General features: G+C 43.7%; 1 protein-coding gene across 4 annotated transcripts in view; it reads right to left on the bottom strand.

The window, feature by feature from the left end:
• The window catches only part of klhdc8a (kelch domain containing 8A), a 103,398-nt gene that overhangs the window by 64,481 nt on the left and 13,857 nt on the right, over window positions 1-25,060 (bottom strand). For 3 of the 4 annotated variants that reach the window (XR_011520192.1, XR_011520191.1, XM_070549813.1), the window contains exon 2: window positions 1-389. The exons of the other annotated variant lie outside the window; for it this stretch is intronic. Coding sequence is in view for 1 of the 3 variants with exons in the window: in XM_070549813.1 (XP_070405914.1) it covers window positions 1-165 (165 nt within the window). In the remaining 2 variants the exon portion in view is untranslated. The remainder of the gene's footprint in view (window positions 390-25,060) is intronic. 4 annotated transcript variants of the gene reach the window in all.

Below are 25,060 nucleotides of genomic sequence, written 5' to 3'. Positions count from 1 at the left end.
CTCGGGAGAATAGAGCTCCAACCCAGGGCATGGCCTTCCTGCTGAATCACAGCCCCCAAGCAGGTACATCTGCCCCCCCACCTCACACAAAGTGTGGTAGACACGCCCACTGGACAGTCGTGCCAGGCTCTGCCAGTGAAACTCGTTGGCACTAGGCACTGCCATGGACTCAGACCTTTAGGTAGACTCAGAAAGAGGTGGACCAGTGGAGGAAAGGGAGGCAACTGGAGGATTTAGGGGATGATCTGGGGGAGCTGAGGTGGGGGGTGGGGGTGGGGGGGGGTGGCGGGTGGCTGATTGGTTCTCTATCGGGTGGCAAAGCAGAGGTAAGCAGTTGGATCAGTTGAGGTTATTTCCTCTGTGGATGGCTCTACACGTCACCCTGGGTCCTAGAGAACAGAAACAGATCCTGAGTTAGCGCCAGAGTGGAAAAACAGAAGCACTGCTCAGTTATGGATAAGAGAATCATGATTAATTAACAGAATAATTCCTTGAGTTTAGAAACACTTTGCGATGACATTTACTCTTCAGGTGAAAACAGACTAGCCCTTCAAAATAAGAACATGAAGTGGCAGCCTGAGCATGGACTCTCTGCAGAGTACACTGGAGTATTTTTCAAGATCTGAGTTCACTTTCTTTTATTATTGGTAGTTTTAAATGAAAACAGATTTTATTAGTGGCAGAGACCACGCACGGGGCATTTATGGAATGCAAAATTCCCATTCATAAGACCAAACACTCATATGTATTTTTTATATCTCACCTTGCCAACCCCACTACAACAGAAGCCAGTATGCACACAAGTTATAGATTAAAGATTATTAGACTAACACAATTTTTTAAAACTACACTAAGTATGGCTGTAATATGATATGTAATCACAATTAATGTGGTAATTTGACACCCCTGAAGCAAAGTACACTCATGAATGAGAACATGTTTAGTACACACGTGCAAGAGAACATACTAAGTGCACACGTGCATGAGAACATGCTAAGTACACATGTGCATGAGAACATAACTACACTCGTGCATGAAAACATGCTGAGAACACACGTACATGAGAACATGCTAAGTACACATGTGCATGAAAATATGCTAAGTAAATACATGCATGAGAACATGCTAAGTACATTCGTGCATGAAAACATGCTGAGAACACACGTACATGAGAACATGCTAAGTACACACGTGCATGAGAACATGCTAAGAACATTCGTGCATGAGAAGATGCTAAGTACATTCGTGCATGAGAACATGCTAAGTACACACACGAATGAGAACATGCTAAGTACACACGTGCATGAGAACATGCTAAGAACATTCGTGCATGAGAAGATGCTAAGTACATTCGTGCATGAGAACATGCTAAGTACACACGTGCATGAGAACATGCTAAGTACATTTGTGCATGAGAACATGCTAAGTAGATTCGTACATGAGAACATGCTAAGTACACATGTGTATGAAAGCATGCTAAGTATACAGTGCACGAGAACATGCTAAGTACATACGTGCATGAGAACATGCTAAGTACATATGTGCATGAGAACATGCTAAGTACATTTGTGCATGAGAACATGCTAAGTACATATGTGCATGAGAACATGCTAAGTACATACGTGCATGAGAACATGCTAAGTACATATGTGCATGAGAACATGCTAAGTACATATGTGCATGAGAACATGCTAAGTACATTTGTGCGTGAGAACATGCTAAGTACACACGTGTATGAAAACATGTTAAGTACACACGTGCATGGAGAGCGAGTTTTAGCTCCACAAAAAACCCAAGGGGGGATATGGAATAATTTTGGATGATGGAGGCAGAAATCTTGACGTGTTGCTTTTTGGCCTTATTTAGCGAACCTTAACATTTTTCTCAAAGGTAATGCAAGCATTTTTTTCTGATTTTCAGGGAAAACACGCTGTGTTTACAAGTAGCTGCCAGCCTTGAACTGGCTACTTCTAGCTGTAATCTGAAATGTATTTCTCCAAATAGCAAGCTGAATTTGATCAAACCAGGTGAGCAGGAAACTAGCAAGAGCGGTGTCTGTGGGGAGCGAGTTAAGAGCGAGCACGCATAACGGCCATGCGAAACGGCTTCACCAGAATGATTGACAGTTATGCAGATCAATGGTTTAGTTGATCCACCCAGAAGATAAGAATGCTCGCATTACCTTTAACATACCAGGCATGTGCATGGGGCTTAGCTTTCTGAAGGAGAGGAAATGTGCCACATTTAGAAAGCAAGATCAAATAAAAGTATGCTCACAAAATGGAACCCGACTCATTCTTTTCATGTCTTTTATTTTAGTGATTGCTTGGGATCAAAAGTGAATTATTAATCTGATGAACTGCAGAGCCCTACAAGATAATAACATTTAATAAAGATCAGGATGGATTTAAACTTCACCGTTTGATGTTTGTGCATTGTTTTTGCTCTTGTTGTTTATGTTGCTTATCCTCTCTGACATCAAAAATTTTTATTGATAAAAATGGAAATCCGCAAAAGAAAAATCTCACCAGGAAATCAAGTTAATCTCCATAGCTTGACTTCCTGTGATAGTGTTATATGTTTTTAATCGTAGTGTGATGGTACTGGTGAGCTGGTTTAATTGTGTGGAAACTCTTTAACTGCTGCACACGGATATGGGCTAACTCTTAGATCATGGGTCTTCAACTAAATTTGTTCAAGGGCCGGAGTTTTTCCAGCAGACACCGTGAGGGCCAGATGCTCTTCTAGAACAAAGTAGAAATCAAGTATTATTGTATTTTAATTTATGAATATTTTAAATGTAAAATGTAAGATTGTAGTTTTGGTTGTGTTTGGAGAATAGAAACACTCATATTTGGGACTAGGGTTGCAAGGATGAACCAGTTTGACTATTAACCACGGCTTGAAATGCTGGTTAACCCTAACCATAAAGACGTTTCTAACACAGCAAAAAAAAAGAGCATACCAAAGCAAAAGTGAAACAGTTTCAGATGAAGAAGGAGGTGGAGAAGAACAGATGGCTTTTACTAACATTGAAGAAGTGCTGTTGTGTGATTGTTCATTTAAACAATGTTGATTTTATATTTCCTCATCAGGTTGACGCAGTGATAGCTTGCTCCTTTTGTGTTGTTGAATGTCGTTTTTCTTTTTCTGCAGGTCTAGAAGCAGACTCTTGTTCATCATTGGTTGTTTATCTTTGTGGAACACAGGTTCCGTCAAGCCCAGACAATTCCACAAAAGGGAAAAGAGGTGGAGCTGAGGGTGGGGCTGTAAGGCTGGGACTAAATGACGACACCTGCTGAACTGAAGTGATGTAGCTAAAAGCTAACCCAAAGCTAACGTGGAGGTGGGAGCTAAGAAACGGAGGTAACTACCTAGCTACAACCGGAGTTAACTGTGCACAACACCGGAGCTTCTGAGTCAGAGATGCGCCGGGTTGACTGCTGGGGAGAACCGGGTGGAACACAGAGGTCTCCCGAGAGCTCCACAAGCCGGCAGACAGCTGGCAGACAGGCTTCCTTCTCAGATAAACGGAGAAGGAAGTGACGCGCCACCATCAGCGTCAGCCTGAAGAAGCCGGCAGCCATCGGCGAAACGTAGCGTCAATAACAGGTAACAAAACCGTTTCTGTGTTTTAAAAAAGAACGAAAGCATGGAAAGTTTTGAGGTTTTATAATTACTTCTGGGGGCAGAGTTGCAATGACATGCGCGCTGCGTTGCCCTAGCGCCAGTTTAAACCAGAAAAGGCGGACAGAGATACAGGGCCAACATTACCAGTAATCAAAGATGTACCCGTTATATTTAAGTCGGATGTCTGGGCTAATTTCGGTTTTGGGATCCTGGATGTGAAAGAATCACTTAACACAGTATTTGTTTACTATTTTTAAGTTCAGTAATATTCTATCTTAAAGCTGCTCTACCGAAAACATTATTTCTTATATTATTTAAGTAATTATAGGCAGCACACTTTAAACATTATTGCTCACTATAGTGAATAGATGAATGTTCTGTTTTTCAGGGATTTCGAAATCAAAAAGAAATTGAAAACTATTCTTCTGCTTTTATTAAGTAATGAACATTTTTGTGTGAAGAATCGTGATGCATTTCAGACTCAAATCCAATCGTTAGGCAGGTAGAGATGCACACCACTAGTTACAACCATTACCAGTTCCCAGAGTTTGACCCTTTCTGCTGGGGTGCTGATGACCAGGCTCCCCCGCCCAACGCTGAGCACAGCAACCCACCACCCCAGACGGCCAGATCTCCCTCCTAGCCTCCAGCCCCAGGAAGCCTAGCAACAACAAAGGTGTGCTAAGACCCCTAGTCTCCCTCCGCCTGCTCCAATATGGTGACAGTGAGTGCTGATGAGGTGTATTCCATGGCTGTGGTGAGCGGGCAGTGCGGGCATCGTCTGGCCTATGCCAGCTGATGCCACCGCACCAACCCACTTGCACCCACAGCCCTCTGTGTCTAAGTGCAGTTTAAAATTGGAAGTGGGCACCGGCACCCGGGAGGAGGCTGAGAAATCCCCCTGCCAAGTGCCGTTGAATGTGCTCACTCCCAAGGCCCTAAGTGTGTGTTTGCGTGGAATGTCGTCAGTGGAAGTGTATAAGGTGCAAATAAAATTGGGGGGCAGGTTGCCACAGGAATGCGGAAATGGAGTCCATACCCACACTCCCTGACTTGCCCACCCCCCAAAGTCCTATGTGCATGTTTGTGTGATGATGTGAGGGAGCAGAAGGAGAGAAATATGCGGGGATGGGGAGGAATGGCTGGTTGGGCTTAGCCCTCCAGGGAGCCAGCTCCCCCACTGGCCCCAATAGGCACCTCTGTGTCAAAATGCCACCCAGAGCACGGAGACCCCAGCCCATCCTGCCAGGGCCCAAAGCAGCAGCATTACAGAGCCTCACGGAGTCCGAGGGCACCAACCCAGCCCCACCCCAGCAGAATATCTACGCCCACCCCTGCATTTGCACAACTTACGGACTATAAAAGACATGGGACATCCAGATAAGGTTGGGTCCTCCCCCTCCTGGATTTCCCCCTCCCCTGTGATGGGACAGCAGAGGAGCCAAGGTCTACCCGAGGCCCCTGAACCCAAGTCAGGCACTGCTGCATGTTCCTGCCTTCTCCACGGCAGCATACATGTCAGGACCCGACCCCCAAGGTCCCGCCCAGATTCCCCACGGGGCCGGTCACCCCCACACCCCAAGCCCCCAGGCCCCCACCCAGACCCGCCAAGGGGCAATGCAGCCGCCGAGCAGTAACCCATGGCCACCGCCAAGACCTCCAAGAGGCCCCACTCACAACCGCCAGCAGTCCACCCACCGAGGTTTCTTTGTTTTTGGATATCTCTAGGTTTTGTTATTGGGACTTTTTGATTTTTGGTTTTGGGTCCCTGCCTTTTTTGGACTTATTCTTTAATAAAGGATTTTACGTTATTTCTACCAACCCTGTGTCATCTGGAATCTCTGCATCTTTGGGTCCTAACCTCCTCCTGGCTCACCACGTGACACAAACATTTGTAACTATCCATTTTCAGCACTCAGAATTAAAGGGACTTTACGGAGTTTTGAATTTTTATGCTCACGATTGCCCCCTCAGGCCAAAAGCGTAACGGCAGCTTCAATAGTAGGCTCGTGCACGAGGCGCGCATGCTGTACGTGCACACTCCTTAACGAAAATAGCTGAGACAGTCCTGTGTGTGTGTGTGTGTGTGTGTGTGTGTGTGTGTGTGTGTGTGTGTGTGTGTGGCCCGGAGGACAGGAGAATGCGTAGCTAATTAATTAAATAATGTGGTTCTGTACCTTTCTCTTCAGCACAGCCGACAAAGGTTTATGATGGGTCAGTCCTCCTGCATGCTCAGATCATTCCCTTCCCTTGCTTGAAAAATTGTTCCAAAATGAAAGTTGAACCCACATCTTTTTTATCTGTGAATTCAATGCCGTTCAGCGAGTCTCAAATAAAAATTTGGGCGTCTTACTGTAAAAAAATATACCATTAATGTAAAAAAGAAACTAAATAAACTATGGTTCCACCAAAAGTCGAACCCAGATCTTACTGAATGGGAATCAGACATCTTACAAGGTGAGCTACCATCTAGTAACATTCATAGCATCTGTAACATTTATATCCTTGATGACAGCTGAAACAACGTCAAACCAAAGAACGGTTCGGAGTGAAAATGGCTGTTTTGTTGCTAATTTGCAGGAAATATCTAGAAGAAAGTTCTACAGAAAGTAGCTAAGGGTCCTCAGAAATGTAGCTAGCTTTGTCACTAGGCGTTAGGAACAGCGACAAAGTGGCACTGCCTCTCTCTCTGCTGCTAAAGCTACGGATAGCAAATGCTACGGGCGATGCCTGAGCGTGAACGCGCATGAAGCAGCCTGCTCGACCCGAGCATCTCTCTTTTTCTGTGATTTTACAGAAAAACAGGCAATCACAGTAAAAATGCCAGGGCTCATTCTACAGGACCAGGGCATTGCAGGAGAATGTATGAAGAAGACATTTATTATTTCTATACATGTTTTGGCTGTCACACTTCCATAATGTCCCTTTAAACTATCGGCTGTGAGTAAAACACAAAAAAGGCCAAATGTAGCAAACAACTGTTAAATTGTATTTTTTTTGCATCAAAATGCAAGGCGTGTCTCAGGAAAACTTACTGTTATGCTGAAAATGGCGTTCCACACTTTCTGTCTACCTCTGCTACTTCCATAAATGTCCAGCAGAAGACAGGATCAGTTTAGCAAGCCATAAAATTATATACAAATATTTACATTATATACATATACTTACATTATATACATATACTTACATTATATACATATACTTACATTATATACATATACTTACAAGAAAGTCGTCATGACCAAAAGCCATAGTTTATCTATGCTAAGCCTCAAAATAACCCACAGGGGAACATTAGAGGGTTTTCTAATCCAGCGGGTGTCCTTCATGACTTTGTCCACCTGGAGGCTGCATCAAGCACACTTCCTGAAGCAGAAAGTTTTCCCTGTCAACACCTAGCAACTATTTACGCATGGTTTTGTGATTGGGGGAAACTAATTATGAGTGATTTTGTGATTGGGTGATTGAGTTTGTATCGCAGCCTATAGAATGAGCTTGGTCTTAGTTTTCTTCCTGATGCCCGAGTCTTAGCTTACGGTTAAAAGCAGCGAGTGAGTTAACGGAGCCAACAGAGAGCTCTGCTGAGGAGGCTGAGGTCCTTTAGAGTTAATTCCCATCTGCTAAGATCTAATCACTCAGTGGTTGGCTCTGTTATCCACTCTGCTGTGGTCTGTTGGGCTTCAGGCAGCTCTGACCGAGACATCAAGAGACTGAACAAGCTAGTTAACAGAGCTTGCTCTGTTCTGGGCTGCCAACTAGATTCAGTTAAGGTTGTGTATGAGAGGAGGATGCTAGAAAAGATGACCTCCATCTTGGAAAACCCCTCCCACCCACTGCAGTCCACTGTGGAGTCCATGGACAGCTCCTTCAGAGACAGACTGGCACCCCAGATATAAAACAACCGTAGGTCATTCATCCCCACCTCAGTAAGAGTGTAGAACTCCTCAGTTTGACTGGTACTGGCATTATCCTGTTACACAACAACACCAATGCAATATTTATTATGTTTTCAATACTTGTGCAATACCTGATTTACATAAATTGACTGTGTCCATTATGCTGCATAGTTCTGGAACCAAAGTTTGCTTTTTATTTGTTGTTTTTAGTGGTTGAAGGTTACAATAATAGCTTATTGCCTTTGTGTGTTTACCTGTAATCTAATCATTTTTCTTCTTCCCTTTATCTAAGTGTATGTGCGGCTGTAGCAGGTGAAATTCCCCACTATGGGATCAATAAACACTATTCTAATTTATTACCTCGTCACTCATTGCCAGTGATGAAAGGGGGTAAAAGTTCTCTAGGATGGGTAGGTGCCCTAAGGGAAGGTCTCCGCCTGCTTTACAGCTGTTAGCTCTTTACTGTGCCAGTAGCTAATACAGTTTCCCTGACCCCCAAATTCCACTACCTCCGTTCCGCTCCGCTCCGACACGAACGCCGGAGCAAAATCGGTCCCGTTGTAGTCAATCAGAGCAATTCCACTACTGCGGCCGTGCTCCGGCAGTGCAGCACAGTGCGCCGCCCTCTGTTCCGGCGTCCGGCAAAAATAGAATCGATCCTATTTTTGCCGGACGCCGGAGCACCTCCGCAGTAAATGGACAGAAATCACAACGGCCCAACAGGAAAAGGAGCAAGCACAACTTCAGTTATTTCACAATAAATCGATAAACAAAAGGCGTTTTTGTTTCATATGCACAGGTTTAACAACTTTTAACAACTATCAATGACGGCTGAAGTTTAAATGCACAAAAATAAGCCATAAATACAGTTTCCACTATCAAAGTAGTCACACTTTGTTGATCCAAACACTGCTGATCTCTCAACACAAATGATGGGCAGGTTAAACTGTTCATTTCGATGCTTCTCCCACACAACGGGTGTTTGGATCTAACTTCCGCGTTTATTGCTCGGACTGTATCGCAAGATCTCGAAAATCCCGCGCATGCCTGTTTGCGCACCTCAGGTCTCCGCACCGGAGCGGAGCCGTTGTAGAGCGGGTACCAGTAAAAATTGAGTTCGGAAGCGAGCGGCTGCGGAAGGCGGGGGCGGAGCGGAGGTAGTGGAATTTGGGGGTAACATAGGTTCAACTGTGGTGCTGCGCCATGACTTGATGCTCTGTGTTCTTCATCCAAGCCAAAGCCTTTGGTAAGGACAGTCAGCAAATCATCTCACTCCAACAAAAGAGCTCAGCATTTCTCTCATCCCGACCATTGGTTGGTTTAAACGCTGGTCCTCAGGATCCCCTGCTCTGCATGTTTTCCATGTCACTGTTTCAGGAGGACATCAAGTGCTGCAGACACCTGTTAATCTTTTATTCATTTAAGTCAGGTGTGTGGCAGCAGGGAAACACTGGTGTTTGAAAGGGTAACTTGGAAAACACAAGGAGCAGGGGTCCTGAGGACTGGAATTGGGAAACACTGGTTTAGGGTTATCACTGGGGCAGGAGTAGCTCAGGAGGCAGAGCGGGTTGTCCAAAGGTTCGATCCCGGCTCCGGACAGAGAATTCTGCTGTTGTGTCCTTGGGCAAGACACTTAACCCACTTTGCCTGCTGGTGGTGGTCGGAGGGACTGGTGGCGCCTGTGCTCGGCAGCCTCGCCTCTGTCAGTGCGCCCCAGGGCAGCTGTGGCTACATCGTAGCTCATTACCATCAGCGTGTGAATGGATGAATGATACACTGCACTGTAAAGTGCTTTCGAGTCCTCTGACCCTGACAGGTACTATACAAGTGCAGGTCATTTTTCATTTATCATGTCTTTTCCCAAGCTGCAGGAATTCCATTCGGAATGGAACAAGGATCCTCCTCCACTGATTCTACCACTACAGCTCTTTTGTAGTTGGAATAGCTGCTTACAAACAAACTCCAGCAAAGCTCCACGGACATCTCCTTTAACCCCATACCCCACTTACAGTGTCAGAGAAAAGTGAGCGCTTACCACTAGCGCACAAATGCGGCAGAGCATCAATCTTCTGTTCACTAGTGGTGTCAGCTTCAGTGTGGCAAGACCTCACCAACATACAGACTGAGAAAACACAAACGACTAGAGGAAGCTGTTTGTTTTCTCACACACTCTCACAACTAGACTGTTACCATGGCAACCAGTGACAATAGTTACGTGACAACCAAGTCGGACGTGTTCAACATTGGAGGAGGGACACATCAGAACAAACATTTGACACCACCTGGTCCTCACCTCAGGCCTGTGAAGGACCATCTCTGCTAAGACTCAACAGCTTGGATGCGACAACCTCTTCTAGGCTTAGAAAATAAATTGTATGCAAGTCTGTCGGTGAGTTAACAGCTGGAGGAATACAATTATTTACACAAAGATTGTTTTAAACACAATGCAAAGGTGATTTCAGGTTGGGAGTGTCTGAATCTGTATTTCCAGTCAAGTTTTCAGCTATTTTTCTGATCTTCTTTATTTTCCACTTGATACTGTTGTCTTACAATATCTTAAAGAGGCCATAACATGGAAAATCCACGTTGGAAGCTTTTTACCATGTGATATTGTTATTTGCTCATGAAAAATACCCCAAACCCATTTTTGGCTGCAATCATGCATTTTCCTGTCTCCGTGTGCGAGGAGATCGTTTTGGGCCGCTGCTGTAAAAAAAGTGAGGCGTGAACCGGAAAAGCTTCTGCCGATCACAATTCAACAACGGATTATGAAAGAACGGATAACGCTCGATTCTTCTCGATGAAGGAGGTGAGTCTCCGCTTTGTTTAGGTAGTTTTGCTGATGACATCATCGTAGCGCGCAGCATTCTGTGACTCTTAAAAAACAGTAAAAATGCTGAAAAATGCTGGCAGCGAAGGGCTTTACTGATCAGGAAACGGCTGGCAGTGAATGAGTTAATCACATTCAAATGCAGAAAATTGTGCGATTAATTAGTTGTTATTATTATTATTAGCATGTATGCATGTATGTGGCCCATACCAGGAAAATGGTAACAGTGAACTGATTATGGACAAACAGCTTATATCATCTACACAAAACACAAATAATTAGTCACCCGAAATAGTAGAGGGGGCATTAATCAGCTCTGCAGAAGTAGCTCTAAACAAGGCCAAGGTCTACCCATCCACCCAGCCTTCACACAGCACCAGATCTGGGATTTTCCTCAACATGCTTTGGTGCTTTTGTCAACGCTGCTCATCAACTAGGATCAATGTGGTGGTATCGAAATAGATACCACCAAGCTGGTTTCAAACCACGCTGTAACAGTTCTGCCATCATGTTCCTATACTGCGCTCGTTGACTCCGTTTCAGCAATGCAGTCCTGCGCAGTAAAAATCTGCACCATGCTTTTCTGATCAGAAGCTCTCGTGTCTGGTGGAGATAAGAGTGGAGGATGACATGTCCACGGTGGCATAGGTGTGTCGTAGAGTGTTCTTACTTTTCACAGCCCACAATGTATGTAATGAACTAGGATTGGGATAATATTACATGTAACTTGTACCAAGCTTTGTAACCTGTAACATGTTTTGTAACTGTAACTTCCAATTTGTAACTTGTAACACGTAACATTTGGTAAGTAACGTGAAACTTTCATTTTATAACTTGCAGAAAACAATCGATGTACAAGTTTCAAATCACAACTCTCAAAACTCACATCTCAGTCTACAGTTACAAAACCCAAGTCTACAAGTACAAAACATTTTATCATTATTCTAGCTTCCTTTCCAAAGAGCCAATGACAGGCTATGTCTGATCAGCCAATCATGAGTCTTGGATTCCGGTCAACTGGAAGTTGGAAGCAACAAAATTTGCTATTTTAGATTTGACACTGTTTATATGTGGCTTCCAAAATAAGACATTTTTTCATCGATGATGACTCACAAAAATGCTACTTCTTTCCTCGGGCTGAAACGATTCCTCGAGTACCTCGAATAATTCGAGTGCAAAAATGCCTCGAGTCAAATTCTCTGCTTCGAGGATTCGTTTAATTCATGTTTAATTAATTCATGGCTTTGCAATCGCCCGGGATCATGTTTCACCCGGACTGAAATAAGTGACCCACGTACACACTGAATGCACACGCGAGTAGCGAATGTAACTTAACTTTCTCTTAAGTCATGGCCAGTGGCGGCTGGCCAGTAGAGGGCGATAGGGCGCCGCCCTCCCAGTTTTCCCCAGTGTTTTTAACTTCTATTTAAAAAAATAAATAAATAAAATGAACAATAATCACATATTTTAAGTTAATTGTGTGTTTTGTAACAAAAACAAATTATATATATATATATGTATATATATACATATATATGTATATATATACATATATATGTATATATATATATATATTGGTGAGAAGCTCTCTGCCGAGCGGTGGAGGCGACAGAAAGGCTGTAGGCTGTGTTTCAATCGCCCAAACAGCACGGAAGCAGCCGGCCAATTGCTGACAAGAAAATCAAACGGTAGGAATGGGAATGTATCCAATCAGCGTTGACGTCGATTCAGATGCATGATGGGCAATAGAGCTACCGCCGAAGGCTTTCGTTGGTGTTCGGTAGAACTCGGCAGAGTCTCGACTACTCCAGCATGTTTTTGGTCGTGACGCAGATGTAATAGACAATGAGCCTACAACCAGCACGGATACCGGATCTCAGCAGCCACTGAATTCAGTTCGGTCTCTTCTCCAGTATCCGTTCGAGAGGAGAACTATGGTGGAAAAACTTAATGTCAAAGAGCTTGGACCAGATCAGTCCGACGTAAAGATAAGCCAGCAGGAGAAGGAGAGAGGTAAACTGTACACATGAGGCTTCTCCCGAAATTGGTACACCAGGAAGCAGTGGCTAGCTGGATGCAATCACGCTAATGCGTTATTTTGCTTTCCGTGTTTGTTATTCAAAACGGCTGGGACAGATGAGGCAAGGATGAGTCAGGAGTTACAGACATGAAACATTTTTCTGAGAAGGTGAAGAAACATGAGTCATCCCGGGCGCACATGGACAACACGGTGAAGCTAGCTATGCTAGGCAGAGCTAACATAGCCATGCAGCTAGAGACGAGCACAGGCTTGCAGTGAAGAAACACAATGAAGAAGTGGATCAGAACCGGCACATTTTGTCCAAGAGAGAGATGTCAACACAGTGTATGAGCACAAGGATGACCTCCTCAGATGTTTCCAGATGATCAGAGACTCGGATGACTTTGATCCAGTCACTGAGAGAGAGGCAGGAGGCTTTGTGAGAATGCTGGAGGAAGAAGATTTGGGCTTTCTGCTGGCATTGTGTCACAAGATCATGCCACATGTGGACATGCTGTTCAACCAGCTGCAGAAGAGGAACATTGACTCTGTCTCCATCACAGGGGTCATCCAGAGCTTCACCAACAGTAAGATCAGGTACATACTTGTTTATTTAATATTATTGTGATGACATTCTCCAGTATGTTAGTTTCACAAACAGTAATGTGGATGTGGACCATATATGGTCGTGTTATTTTATGTGCAGTTTAATGCAGTATTTTTCAACCTTGGTCCGCAAGGCAGCGTGCCGATAGTCAGACACACCTGGATTAATCAGTTTGTCCAACGATGTAAGACAGGAAATAAAAGAGCTGTGCTTAATTCACGAAATAGTGAAGTTGTGCACAAAGCTCAGAAAGCACAAGTTTGTTTAAACAAAAAAAAATAGCACAGCCCCACCAAAAATATTTTTCACCAGCCGCCACTGGCCATGGCGGACAGCGTGGACCTGGTGGAGTGCAAAAAAGACAGAAAATGCCAAAGGTGTGGGACCATTCTTCACGTCATGAGGTGGAAAACGTAGTCCAGTGTAAATACTGTAAAATGGATTTATCCTACCACAACACCACGTCCTCCATGCTGCAGCACCTGACCAGGAAACAGCCACAAGTCACTTCTGCAAGCGGACTCGGAGGTCCGCTATACATTCTGAGAACACGGTGCGACTTTTTCGTTTGTAGCGCTCAGTTTCAGCTGACATGCTAAAAAATAGCAGTTTTTACACAACATGTCGGACTTTTTACTGTGTTGTTATTGATGTTGTTGTCCCTCGGATCGCTGCAGGAGGACGCGGGTATTTATGGAGGGAAACAAAAACAGTAAATAAATGTTTTGTGATCAGTATAATTGGACATAACCACGGCAAACATGCTTTCTCGACAATCCTCGTTACTGTGTGTGAGAAAAAGTGTAGAAATTAAAACGGACGTGTGTTAGTAGGGAAACAGCTGGTGAGCCATGTTTGCGCGTGCGCCGTGAGCGGTTCTGGTTCTGTTTGGGCCGCAGCCGCTCGCAGCGCTACTCCAACAGTTATCCTCCTAGTTTCTGTCTGGCTCGCCGGGCTCGCAGATTCTCACACGAGGGGAAAACGGGCTCAGGTTGTTTACTCATGTGTTGCTCAGGCGTTTGTTTACTGTGAAGTAAAGTTGAAGAGCTGAAGGTTTGAAAACTAATTTTGAATAAAACTTGAAGAATAACTGGCAACTGCTTGTTCATTTTAAGAGGTCTTTCATGTTTTATAACATGCTGTTTGATATGAGGGTTTACAAACACAAAAGGCTCATTTATTAGAGTACTCCATTCATGGACGTACATTTGGGGGGGGGGCATGCCCCCGCCCAACCCCCCACCCCACACACACACACACGCACACTTCCATGACTCGATTACAAAAATATTCGATAGCTGCAGCCCTACTTCTTTCACTCTTTTAATATTAATGTGATCTATATTTAATAGTTACATTATTTAAATTAGTATTACCAATTTTTTTTCATCTCTGTTTGCACCACTTCTATCATTTGTTCAACATTATCTCCTGAATAATAAAACGTTTTGTCATCTGCAAATAAAGTGTGTGGTGGATCAAAGGTCAAATTTACGTCAAAAAGACCAGAAAGTAACTTTTAATTTGCAGACACAAACAGCAGACCTTGTTACCATACAGGGAAGACATAACATCTTCAGCCAAGGTGTCATGCAGAAGTGAGACTCCTGCATCTTCACTCTGAATAAAGTTCATCTTCCTTAAAGTTCATAAATGACTTTACAACTTAGAGGTTGAACTGATCAAATGCGTTGAAATAACAAGATGTTCAAATACAAAATAGGATGTGTTAAAATGAATAATATTCCTGACATTGTCCATTTCAGATCTTTGACTACACCAGATCAGTATTGGTTGATTTGACAAGTTAATCTATCAGTACACTCATACATCATTATAATAATGTTATTATTAATGTTTAGCATTCACTTCACTCTGAGAATAAACTGCTTAGTCGCTGAGGGAAGACGTGACCTTCTGAGGTATTTTGGTCATTCTTCCTTCAAACGTGTGAAATTCTGATTTGTACACGCTTTTAAATAAGGCAGGTGATAAATCACAATTGTTTCCAGATCTAATTCAAGTTTCCAGCTGCCTTCTAGTCCGGCCAAACCGGTGAGCAAGCATTTGGAACATCCTATCTTTTGACCTCAAGGTCTAAGCCTCTCTGCAACGCTTGCAAGTGATTACAGACACGACGGCTCTTGAAGAGCCACCGACACCTCAGGCAGACGTCTAACCTGCAGACCCTGGTTGCAGCTCATGGCCGGTGAAAGCTGAATTCAAAGGGAGCTACGACTCTTTGGGTTCTCGTGGTCTTGATGTCCGATGACATCACTACTCAGGCCGGCTTTCCTTTGGACCGCCGGGAGCGACACACACGAGGGTATCGTAGACTCTGCACACTGGCATCGGATGGCTTTATAAATAAAGTTTAGCTTATAAAACCATACAGCCAAACATATTTTACACACAAACCCCACAAACTCTCAGATTCTTAAGAAAGGTTTTGCTAAAACATCTAGCTTCCATGCCATCATTTCCTTCATACCTTGTCTTGTATAATCATTGGTTTAGGAAAATAGAAATAAATTAATTTATAAACTATAAACTTGACTGTCTGAATTAGTATGAGGTGTGTTCATGGTCCCTGAATAAGTTAAAGAAACTATAATCTTCTGATTAAACATTCAAAGATCCAGCAGATTGATATTTCATATTTATATGGAATATCACATCTTACATATGTAGCCAATCCTTAACCCTACAAGTGCATTTTTATATATTAGATGTAGCAACAATATCATTTATAAAAATAAAAAATAATAGTTTAGGGCCTAATGTCGAGTAATATTACATAAATGCGATTTAGTGTTGTTTATTTGAACATATGGTTTCCTGTCATTTAAAACACTTGGTATCCATTTTAGGGCTGTCCCTTTCATGCCATAGTTACAAAGTTTTATAAGAATTACATCATCCACTGTATCGAATGCATTTTTTTGATCAATAAAAATACTTATGAAATGGTTCGTTTTGTCAATGGCTTTCGATATTTCTTCTGCTAATTCCATTAGTGCCGTGGAAGTTGAATGATTGGTTCTAAAACCACATTGACTGTCATTTCATATATTTTCTTTGATCAGTAATCTGTCCAACCTAGTAACATATAGTTTGTCTAGTAACTTTAGAAAATTGTGTCAATAAAGATAATGGTCTGTAGTTGGAAAAGATGTCTGTCTCCACTTTAGTGGAGTGGGGTGACGTTAGCCCTTTTCATCCTGTTGGGGAACGTCCCTGCTGCAAAAGGTAAATGACATATGTAAATACACTTTCAGTAGAGAGCACCTGTGGTGACTGACAGAGTTTACCACAGCCATAGGTGTTAGCTACAGCTACCTGTTTCTACAGATTTCTGCTTTAAAGGGCAGGAGGCGCCTTGCTGATGTCACCCCTACCTTTTCCTTCCTAGATAACACCTTACCACATGAGGCCCTCCTTTGTTCTCTTCTTTGGAGGAGGGTTCAGGAGGGGTGTGAGGTTTCTGTGGGGCAGGATTCACTTCTGAGATGCTGTGACAGTCTTTCTGCGACGGATTCATCGTTCTTATTTTGTAATGTTGGAATTAAAACCTTTTGATTGAATCAAGGACTGTTTCTCATTGCTTTATTAAAGTTTCTTAAGGGAATTCCATAACTTAAGTCAGCTCCTTGTTCTGAGCAGACATCCAGCCAGGAGATAATAGGAGGCTGTGGGTTAGCTGCTGCCCAGCTAACAGGAATCTAACCGACTCACACGATTGGCTGAAAGTGCTGCACTGAAAGACTGGAGCACGCAGCTGAAGTCTGAAAGCTTTGTGGGCTGCAGAGTTGCTGAACCAAGACTCTCCTGAGATTGTGCTGGCCTCTGGATCAATAGGCCAGAAAGTACTCTAAACTCCAGAGAGCAGGCTTCTCTCTACCAAACTGGTCTCCTCTCTCCACAGATGAACAGACGGTGTGATTAATAAAACGGGCCTCTGGAGACTAAAGGACTACAGTGAGGAATAACAGGATGGTGTAATAATGGTTCCACAACTTCAGGAGCCGCTAAGATGCTGCCCTCCCTGATGAAGCTGCCCTCCCTGATGATGCTGCCCTCCCTGATGAACAGGGAGAACAAAAATGTAAAATATCTACAACACACATATATATATATATATATATATATATATACATGTGTTTACTGTGAATATTTCAGTTTTACTTGATCTGATTATCTACACACGATTTGGTTAATTGACTGTTGACCCTGGAAGGCTACAAAAACCTGTTAACCCAACTTTGGACAATGTGCATCCCTAATATATACTTCCTCTTTGAGCCATGAAAGGTTAACTCCTGGTCGTGACTTTGCGATCTTCACTGATTGGATTCTAGCTGCTTCTCACATAGCTGCTATCATCACAAGCATGCCAACTCCACCCACTTTTTCTCTTTGACGCTCCGATCCTAGTACGTTCTGGTTCTAGATTCAGTGGACATGGCTGCGTTTTGCATGCTGCCATGCCAGGAACCATGGAGACAAGACCAAAATAGATGCAGGCACTTAAGGAACAGCAAACGTTGGCAGCAGTGAGAGCGAAGCTCCATGTGTCCTTAGATAGCATGCACCAAAGGACATGCATGATTGCAAAAGAACCATGTATATTCAATAACCGTGGTGCTGCATCGTGTTCCCTTAGCTCTGCCCCATTTGCAGCCTGTATACTTTGTGCTTCCTCTGCCTTTTACTTAAAGCTGAGCTGGAGTCCTAGTAGCTGAGCTGATCTGGTGTGGCACTGCACAGAAGCCTCGATGAAGAAAAGAGCAGAGAGGAGAAGCAAAGAGGGGGAGAAATGAACGACGGAGGAGTGGGATGTAATGGCGAGGAATTGGAGAAGTTAATGGATGGAGGTTATTATATGTGGCTTAATGAAAGGGAGGGACAGCTCTGTTAAGGGGGTGATTAAGACTGGGTAGCAAAGCTAAAGGGCTATGTGGAGCACAAGCTCAATGACAGAGGGGAGCCAGGGGCATCCTGATGCCTGTGGCCTTACAAGTAATTACTATACGATAGGGAGAGTGAATAGTAGAAGCTATACTGTCAGCAGAACCAGCATGAAATCCCTAATGGTTTCTGTATTGTGCCGTGTGTGTACGTGTGTCCTTTATAGGAAGTGGATCATGCCATTTTAAACCTTTCAGTGGCCATATGTGATTAAAATATGACCCTCTCTACCGCTCATGTTGTTGGGTCCATTTTAGGGGGGCTTGCTAAGCCCTCCTATATCTATGGGTGGATTTTTTTATTTCATGTTTGCAGATGTTACGCACTCAGCACAATGACGACACCTGTGTAGCAGTGGCAGTCAGGAGAAACGGGGGATTTCCCGCTGGCCTGGCCATTATTCTGGCCCGCTCAGTGATTGCGACGCAGGTCATAACTACATATATACAGAACAATTCATGTCCACAGGCTCGACATATTAGTTTTTGTGCCCAAATGAGACGTTCCCACCACCACCATTTGACCATGTCACAGGTCAGGCCCAGAGCAGAGGTGGAGCTGAGGGTGGGGCTGTTACGTTTGCATACCCCGGTCCAAGGAGCTCTTCTTAGCTTCTTGGGCCGGGGTATCCCACCTGCAAGGCAGACTGGCTCCCGTGCGAGGCTGGAGTCATGCTGGTCGCCTGTGGATTTCTAATATCAGGGTATATACAGCAATCCTTAAGTAAAATTTACTACTTTTTAATACTTTTTTTACTACCTTCAGAATTTTTTTAAAACCATCACAACACTAAATTGCAAGTGTTAATCAGCGACCTATTTACACGTATTTTAACATATATAACATACAAAAAGAATAGACTTAGAGACTCACTGATGTTGACAACGTATTGCACATATTTATTTTACTTAGAAAATAAGCCAGGCACTTCTGTTCAGCGGTTCAGACAGTTGACCACGAGGCCTGAAATGATGCACAACGACCACTGAATATGACGTCATCATTATGTGACCGGATATGCTAAAGTAGGGCTGCTCGATTGTGGCAAAAACAATAATCACGATTATTGTGACTGAAATTGAGATCTCGATTATTTAAGACGATTTTTCAATTTATGTAGATTTTTATTTTTTTATTTTTATTCAGTCATAAAACTGCTCAGGGCACAATCAGGGCAAAAATAAACAACAAGATGATCACTAAAATAACTCCTGATTCCCAGTATAAAAAGACCAATATACTTATAGCTCATAGTTTATGACCCAAGGGCTATAGACCTTGGTTTAACTCATGTAAGTCTAACCAGTACAGACCCAAATACCAATATCTGGCAAATACTGACAGCAAGAATTATACAGTGGCATTTATAACAAATACATGCAAATAAATTGATGTTCACTAAATGTTGCATAGCATTTATTGAGTCGTGTCAAGGTGCTGTAGGAGAGTGCACTAGCACCGTGTCCTCAGAGAGATTAGTTATTAGTTATCAGCGTGAGGAACTTATTTCTACCTTATTTATAAACTATTTATTTACAAGTCCATCAGTTAATGTAATAATTGTCCCAACCACAGCTGCACCCCCCACCCCCCAACCCGGTCTCACAGCAATCAGGGGCAAGCTGCACGTGTGTTTAGCGCGCCGCACGCACACATTTAGCCGTTTTTATCGGCTCAGGAGTCCGCAGGTGCGGGTGTGTGTCACTCACTCTGGTTAATCCAACAGGGAGCCGGCTCTGAGAGCTGTCTTTAGCGACTGACACATCACTACATCATTCCCTTTCCTAATGTCCTGAAGAACGGTCCGGAGCGCAGGCGGAGTGTTTAGCTAACCTGCAGGAAATGTCGACGACAGTTATCCAGAAAGTAGCTAAGGGTTACCAGAGATGTTTCTGAGGTGTTCGCTAGGTACTTTTAGATTTAAAAAGTCAAGAAGGGGGTCTGAGAAGCTGTTAGAAATAGCATCAAAGTCGCCAAGTTGGCAACACTGCAGAGGAGCGCTTCATTTGCAACTCAGGTCAGCGCAAGTGGGAGGAGCAAATAATCGGCTTGTTTTGTTTTTATAATCGTTCAAAACATTTCATTCGGAATATATTTCTATGTTGATGTTCAGAATACGACATCTGATAGTCTGAAAAAATAATACCTCTGAGACCAAATTTAACACTTTTAATGGCCTTAAATTTGACTCTTTTTATTTATCACTTTTTAATACTTTTTAAAACCCCGCGGACACCCTGAATATGGACTGGGACTGTTAAATCACAAGTGGAGCCTCAGACTGCTGCGATCATAGCTGGGCGCCGTGGCCTTTTGTCAGCTCTTGCTCCACGGTCAGAGATAAGCGGGACACTAGCTACATGCTAACCTGAAGCTAATGGAGTTTTCAGAGAGAAAAACGCTGTTGAGGGACTCAAAAGTGAAGCAGCGTCAACAAAAAGAGCTGCCGTGTTTCTGTGGTCTCCCTCAGAGATCCAGCATGACTACAGCCTTGCTTCGGGGCCGACCTGGCTGCCCCGGGAAACAGGAACAAGCCTGCTATTCTCAAGCAGGAGACAGGAGAAGCTGGGCACCCGCTCACGCTTCTTATGCAGCCCACTAACATGTCTGACCAAGCTGTTGCAATTGTTCAAGTCCGCCTGCCCATGTTTGTCTTTATCTTTTAAAAAAAACGGCCAAAAAGGCCCTATCTGCACCAGACTTCTACCTTATTATGAGGACAAACTTAGCTTTCAAACACAAAACAGTATGTAATAACAGAATAAAAAAAAAACAGATTTGATATTTCTTCAGAAAAGTATAAACAGAAAATGTTCATGAACAAAAAATCTGAAGTAGCAGAAGTCAAACCTAACATGTGTTACAACCTGGTATTGATTTTTTATATGAACAACTCTCAGTGTCTGAGTTTCAGGTGATATTGTCCGTCAATGTTCAGGAGCTTTTAGCTGCTGTGCTCTTCTGCAGAGCGGTTCTTGTCCTGCTGCACACAAACTCTTTCTTGCACTCTTAGCACATCCAGGGAGTGGACCTGTTTCACCCCTGACCTGCCCTCGCTGCTTTGTCCAGTCCTTCTCCACTGGTCCAGGGGACATGGTTGTAACCTGGAGAGGAGGTCACTGGAGGGCTTTCATCCTCACCAAGCAGCTGTGCACACTGCTGCTCCTGAAGTTGCTGATGTTTCACGTCCTCCTTCTGCTGCTTGTAGCTGATGTGTTTGTGGAGCTGGTGGTGAGGCAGCTGACAGCCAGAGGTTCTTCTGGGGATAAATCTGGTTGTCGTGGGTCGACGGTACCTGGGTCTGGCTTTGTTGTCCAGGAGTCCAGAAGGTGTGGAGCATCTCCTGCAGCATCCTGTCTCTGACATTGTCTATTGCTGGTGGTGGTGGATGATACCTCTAAAATTATAAATATATCAGATTTTATAAAACATACTCAAGCAGTAAACACTAGTGAATGAAAACTGTAAAAAAATACAGAACTAAAGCTAGAAATAGATTTGAACTGTAGATAAACTCACAGCAGCTGTGATGGAAAATCATCTTCATCCACACCTGGATCCTCAACCACAGATGGACCTTTGGTTTTCCTGGGAGTAGCAGAAATAGTATATAATAGTATAGTAATAGTATTAGCAGAAATACTAGACAACAGAAACTGGAACGTGTTTAGTGCAGAGATACTTACTGCATTTGGGATGGAAGAACAATGTGGGCACATCTTGCTCCTCATCAACAAATCTGGAGTGAAGTTTCTTCTTTCTAGAAGATTTCCTGGTTGCTCCGTTATTTACAAAAACAAATCTAACATTTACACTCAACAAAAATATAAATGCAACACCTTTGTTTCTGCTCCGATTTTTCACGAGATGGACTTAAAGATCTAAAATTCATTCCAGATACACAATATCACCATTTCTCTCAAACATTGTTCTCAAATCAGTCTAAATATGTGATAGTGGGCACCTGTGCTTTGCTGAGATAATCAATCCCACCTCACAGGTGTGCCACATCAAGATGCTGATCTGACATCATGAGTAGTGCACAGGTGTACCTTATACTGCCCACAATAAAAGGCCACCCTGGAATGTGCAGTTTTTTTGCTTTATTGCGGGTCTGGGGACTCAGAACCTGTCAGTATCTGGTGTGACCACCATTTGCCTCATGCAGTGCAACACATCTTCTTTGCATAGACTTTATCAGATTGTCAATTGTGGCCTGTGGAATGTTGGTCCACTCCTCTTCAATGGCTGTGTGAAGTTGTTGGATATTAGTGGGAACTGGTACACGCTGTCGTATACGCCGGTCAAGCACATCCCAAACATGCTCAACGGGTGACATGCCCGGTGAGTATGCTGGCCATGCAAGAACTGGGACATTTTCAGCTTCCAAGAATTGTGTACAGATCCTTACAACATGAGGCCGTGCATTATGTTGCTGAAACATGAGGTGATGTTCATGGATGTACGGCACAACAATGGGCCTTAGGATCTCATCACGGTATCTCTGTGCATTCAAAATGCCATCAATAAAATGCACCTGTGTTCTTCGTCCATAACAGATGCCTGCCCATACCATAACCCCACCACCACCATGGGCCACTCGATCCACATCACTGACATCAGCAAAGCGCTCACCCACACAACGCCACACACGCTGTCTGCCATCTGCCCTGAACAATGTAAACCGAGATTCATCCGTGAAGAGAACACCTCTCTAGCGTGCCAGACGCCATCGAATGTGAGCATTTGCCCACCCAAGTCTGTTACGGCGACGAGCTGGAGTCAGGTCAAGACCCCGATGAGGACGACGAGCATGCAGTTGAGCTTCCCTGAGACGGTTTCTGACAGTTTGTGCAGAAATTGTTTGGTTATGCAAACCAATTGTTTCAGCAGCTGTCTGAGTGGCTGGTCTCAGACGATCTTGGAGGTGAACCTGCTGGATGTGGAGGTCCTGGGCTGGTGTGGTTACACGTCGTCTGCAGGTGTGAGGCCGGTTGGATGTACTGCCATATTCTCTGAAACGCCTTTGGAGATGGCTTATAGTGGAGAAATGAACATTCAATGCACGAGCAACAGATCTGGTTGACCTTCCTGCTGTCAGCATGCCAATTGCGCGCTCCCTCAATGCTTGTGGCATCTGTGGCATTTTTACTGTGAGACAAAACTGCATATTCCAGGGTGGCCTTTTATTGTGGGCAGTATAAGGTACACCTGTGGACTACTCATGATGACGGATCAGCATCTTGATATGGCACACCTGTGAGGTGGGATGGATTATCTCAGCAAAGCAGAAGTGCTCACTATCACATTTAGACTGAAATGTGAACAATGTTTGAGAGAAATGGTAATATTGTGTATCTGGAATGAGTTTTAGAGCTTTAAGTCCATCTCATGAAAAATTGGAGCAGAAACAAAGGTGTTGCGTTTATATTTTTGTTGAGTGTAAAATGATAAAAAGCCTCCACGGAAAACGCAGAGGGGAAAAGACGAACTACGGGTGACAAAACAAGTACAAAAAATGGCGAAGAGATGCCAAGTATGACTAAATGTATTCTACAATTACTAAATACAAACATAAAGTTTTTTACTGAAAATAATTCATATTTACATTAGTAGAAGAGATAGAAGTTGAAAATACGCGTCCAAAACAATTCCTTCGCTCCTCTAGACAGAGTGTTCATTTCCTGGCTCTCATGCAGGGAGTTGCATAACATTACAAAATGGCCGAACATCTATTAGCGTGAGACCGAGGCCTTTCTCTGGAACTAGCTCCAAAGTCACGTGAATGCTCATTAATTATTTAAATTCTTAAGAATTAAATTCCATTTGAACAGAAGGGTAAAAACTAAAACATCAGCCCAGCAGAGTTGTCATTATTTCAAGTTTTATTTTTTTCAATTCAGTTTTTTAATAAAGCGTCAAATCACAAGAAGAGTCGTCTCAAGGACGTTCATACAGTAAATATTTCAATACAGGTCAGTTCATTAAGCCACTCAGTAAAAGTTTCCTATATAAGGAACCCGGCAGGTTGCATCGAGTCACTGACTAGTGTCAGAGTCTTTACAGCAATCCTCATACTAAGCAAGCATGCAGCGACAGTGGAGAAAAAAAAAAGGAATAAACCTCCAAAGGATCATGGCTCAGTATAAGCAGCCATCCACCATGACTCACTGGGGATGGAGAAGACAGAACACACACACACACACACACACACACACACACACACACACACACACACACACACACACACACACAGAGTAACCTCCTGCTGCTGGTGTGTCTTAACATTTCTGTCAGTGTGGGTTCCCATGGGTGGGAGCACACCCATCTAAGGAGGTCCAAAATCGGAGTGGGGCATTATCCTGCTGGAAGTAGCCATCAGAGGATGGGTACATGGTGGTCATGAAGGGGTGGACATGGTCAGAAACAATGCTCAGGTAGCCCGTGGCATTTCAACCATGCCCAGTTTGCACTAATGGGCCTAAAGTGTGCCAAGAAAACACCCCCCACACCATTATACCACCACCACCACCAGCAGCAGCCTGCACAGTGGTAACAAGGCATGATGGATCCATGTTCTCATTCTGTTTTAGGAATGTCACGGTAACGGGTGTAGCGGTAAACCCCGGTAAAAAAGTTGACAATAATAATAACCGTCTTGTTTTTAAAAAACTATATTATCTCGGTGGATTACCGTGGCTGCGGTGTAGGCGCGGTGACCCTTACCAGCCACCGTATCATCTGCAGAAGTTGCGGTGGCACATGCGCGCTTTGTTGTTTACAACCAAAACTTTCTTGAAGCTAAAGCTGAAATAATGGTCAAAGGAGGAGACGGCAGCACTCAGGACATTTATTATCCCTCAAAGAAGACAAAGTCGGTGCCGAGGGACAGTTGATAGAAATCGTCACGTGCAGAAAAAGTGTCTGTGAAAGGCAGCAACGCTTCAAATCTCATGACACATCTGCGTGACCATCACCCACAACTCTACAGTCAACGCAAGGCAAGCTAACGTTAGCGTTTTAGCTAAAATGCGTGATCCGAGGATTTGGGTTGAGGGAGAATGCAACGAGTCGCTATATAAAGCAGCCGCAGCTTTTTCTGGGGGCGT

Source organism: Nothobranchius furzeri, chromosome 3 (assembly GCF_043380555.1).
Source record: "Nothobranchius furzeri strain GRZ-AD chromosome 3, NfurGRZ-RIMD1, whole genome shotgun sequence".
Lineage (NCBI taxonomy): Eukaryota > Metazoa > Chordata > Actinopteri > Cyprinodontiformes > Nothobranchiidae > Nothobranchius > Nothobranchius furzeri.
This window is presented reverse-complemented; position numbering and strand designations above follow the sequence as displayed.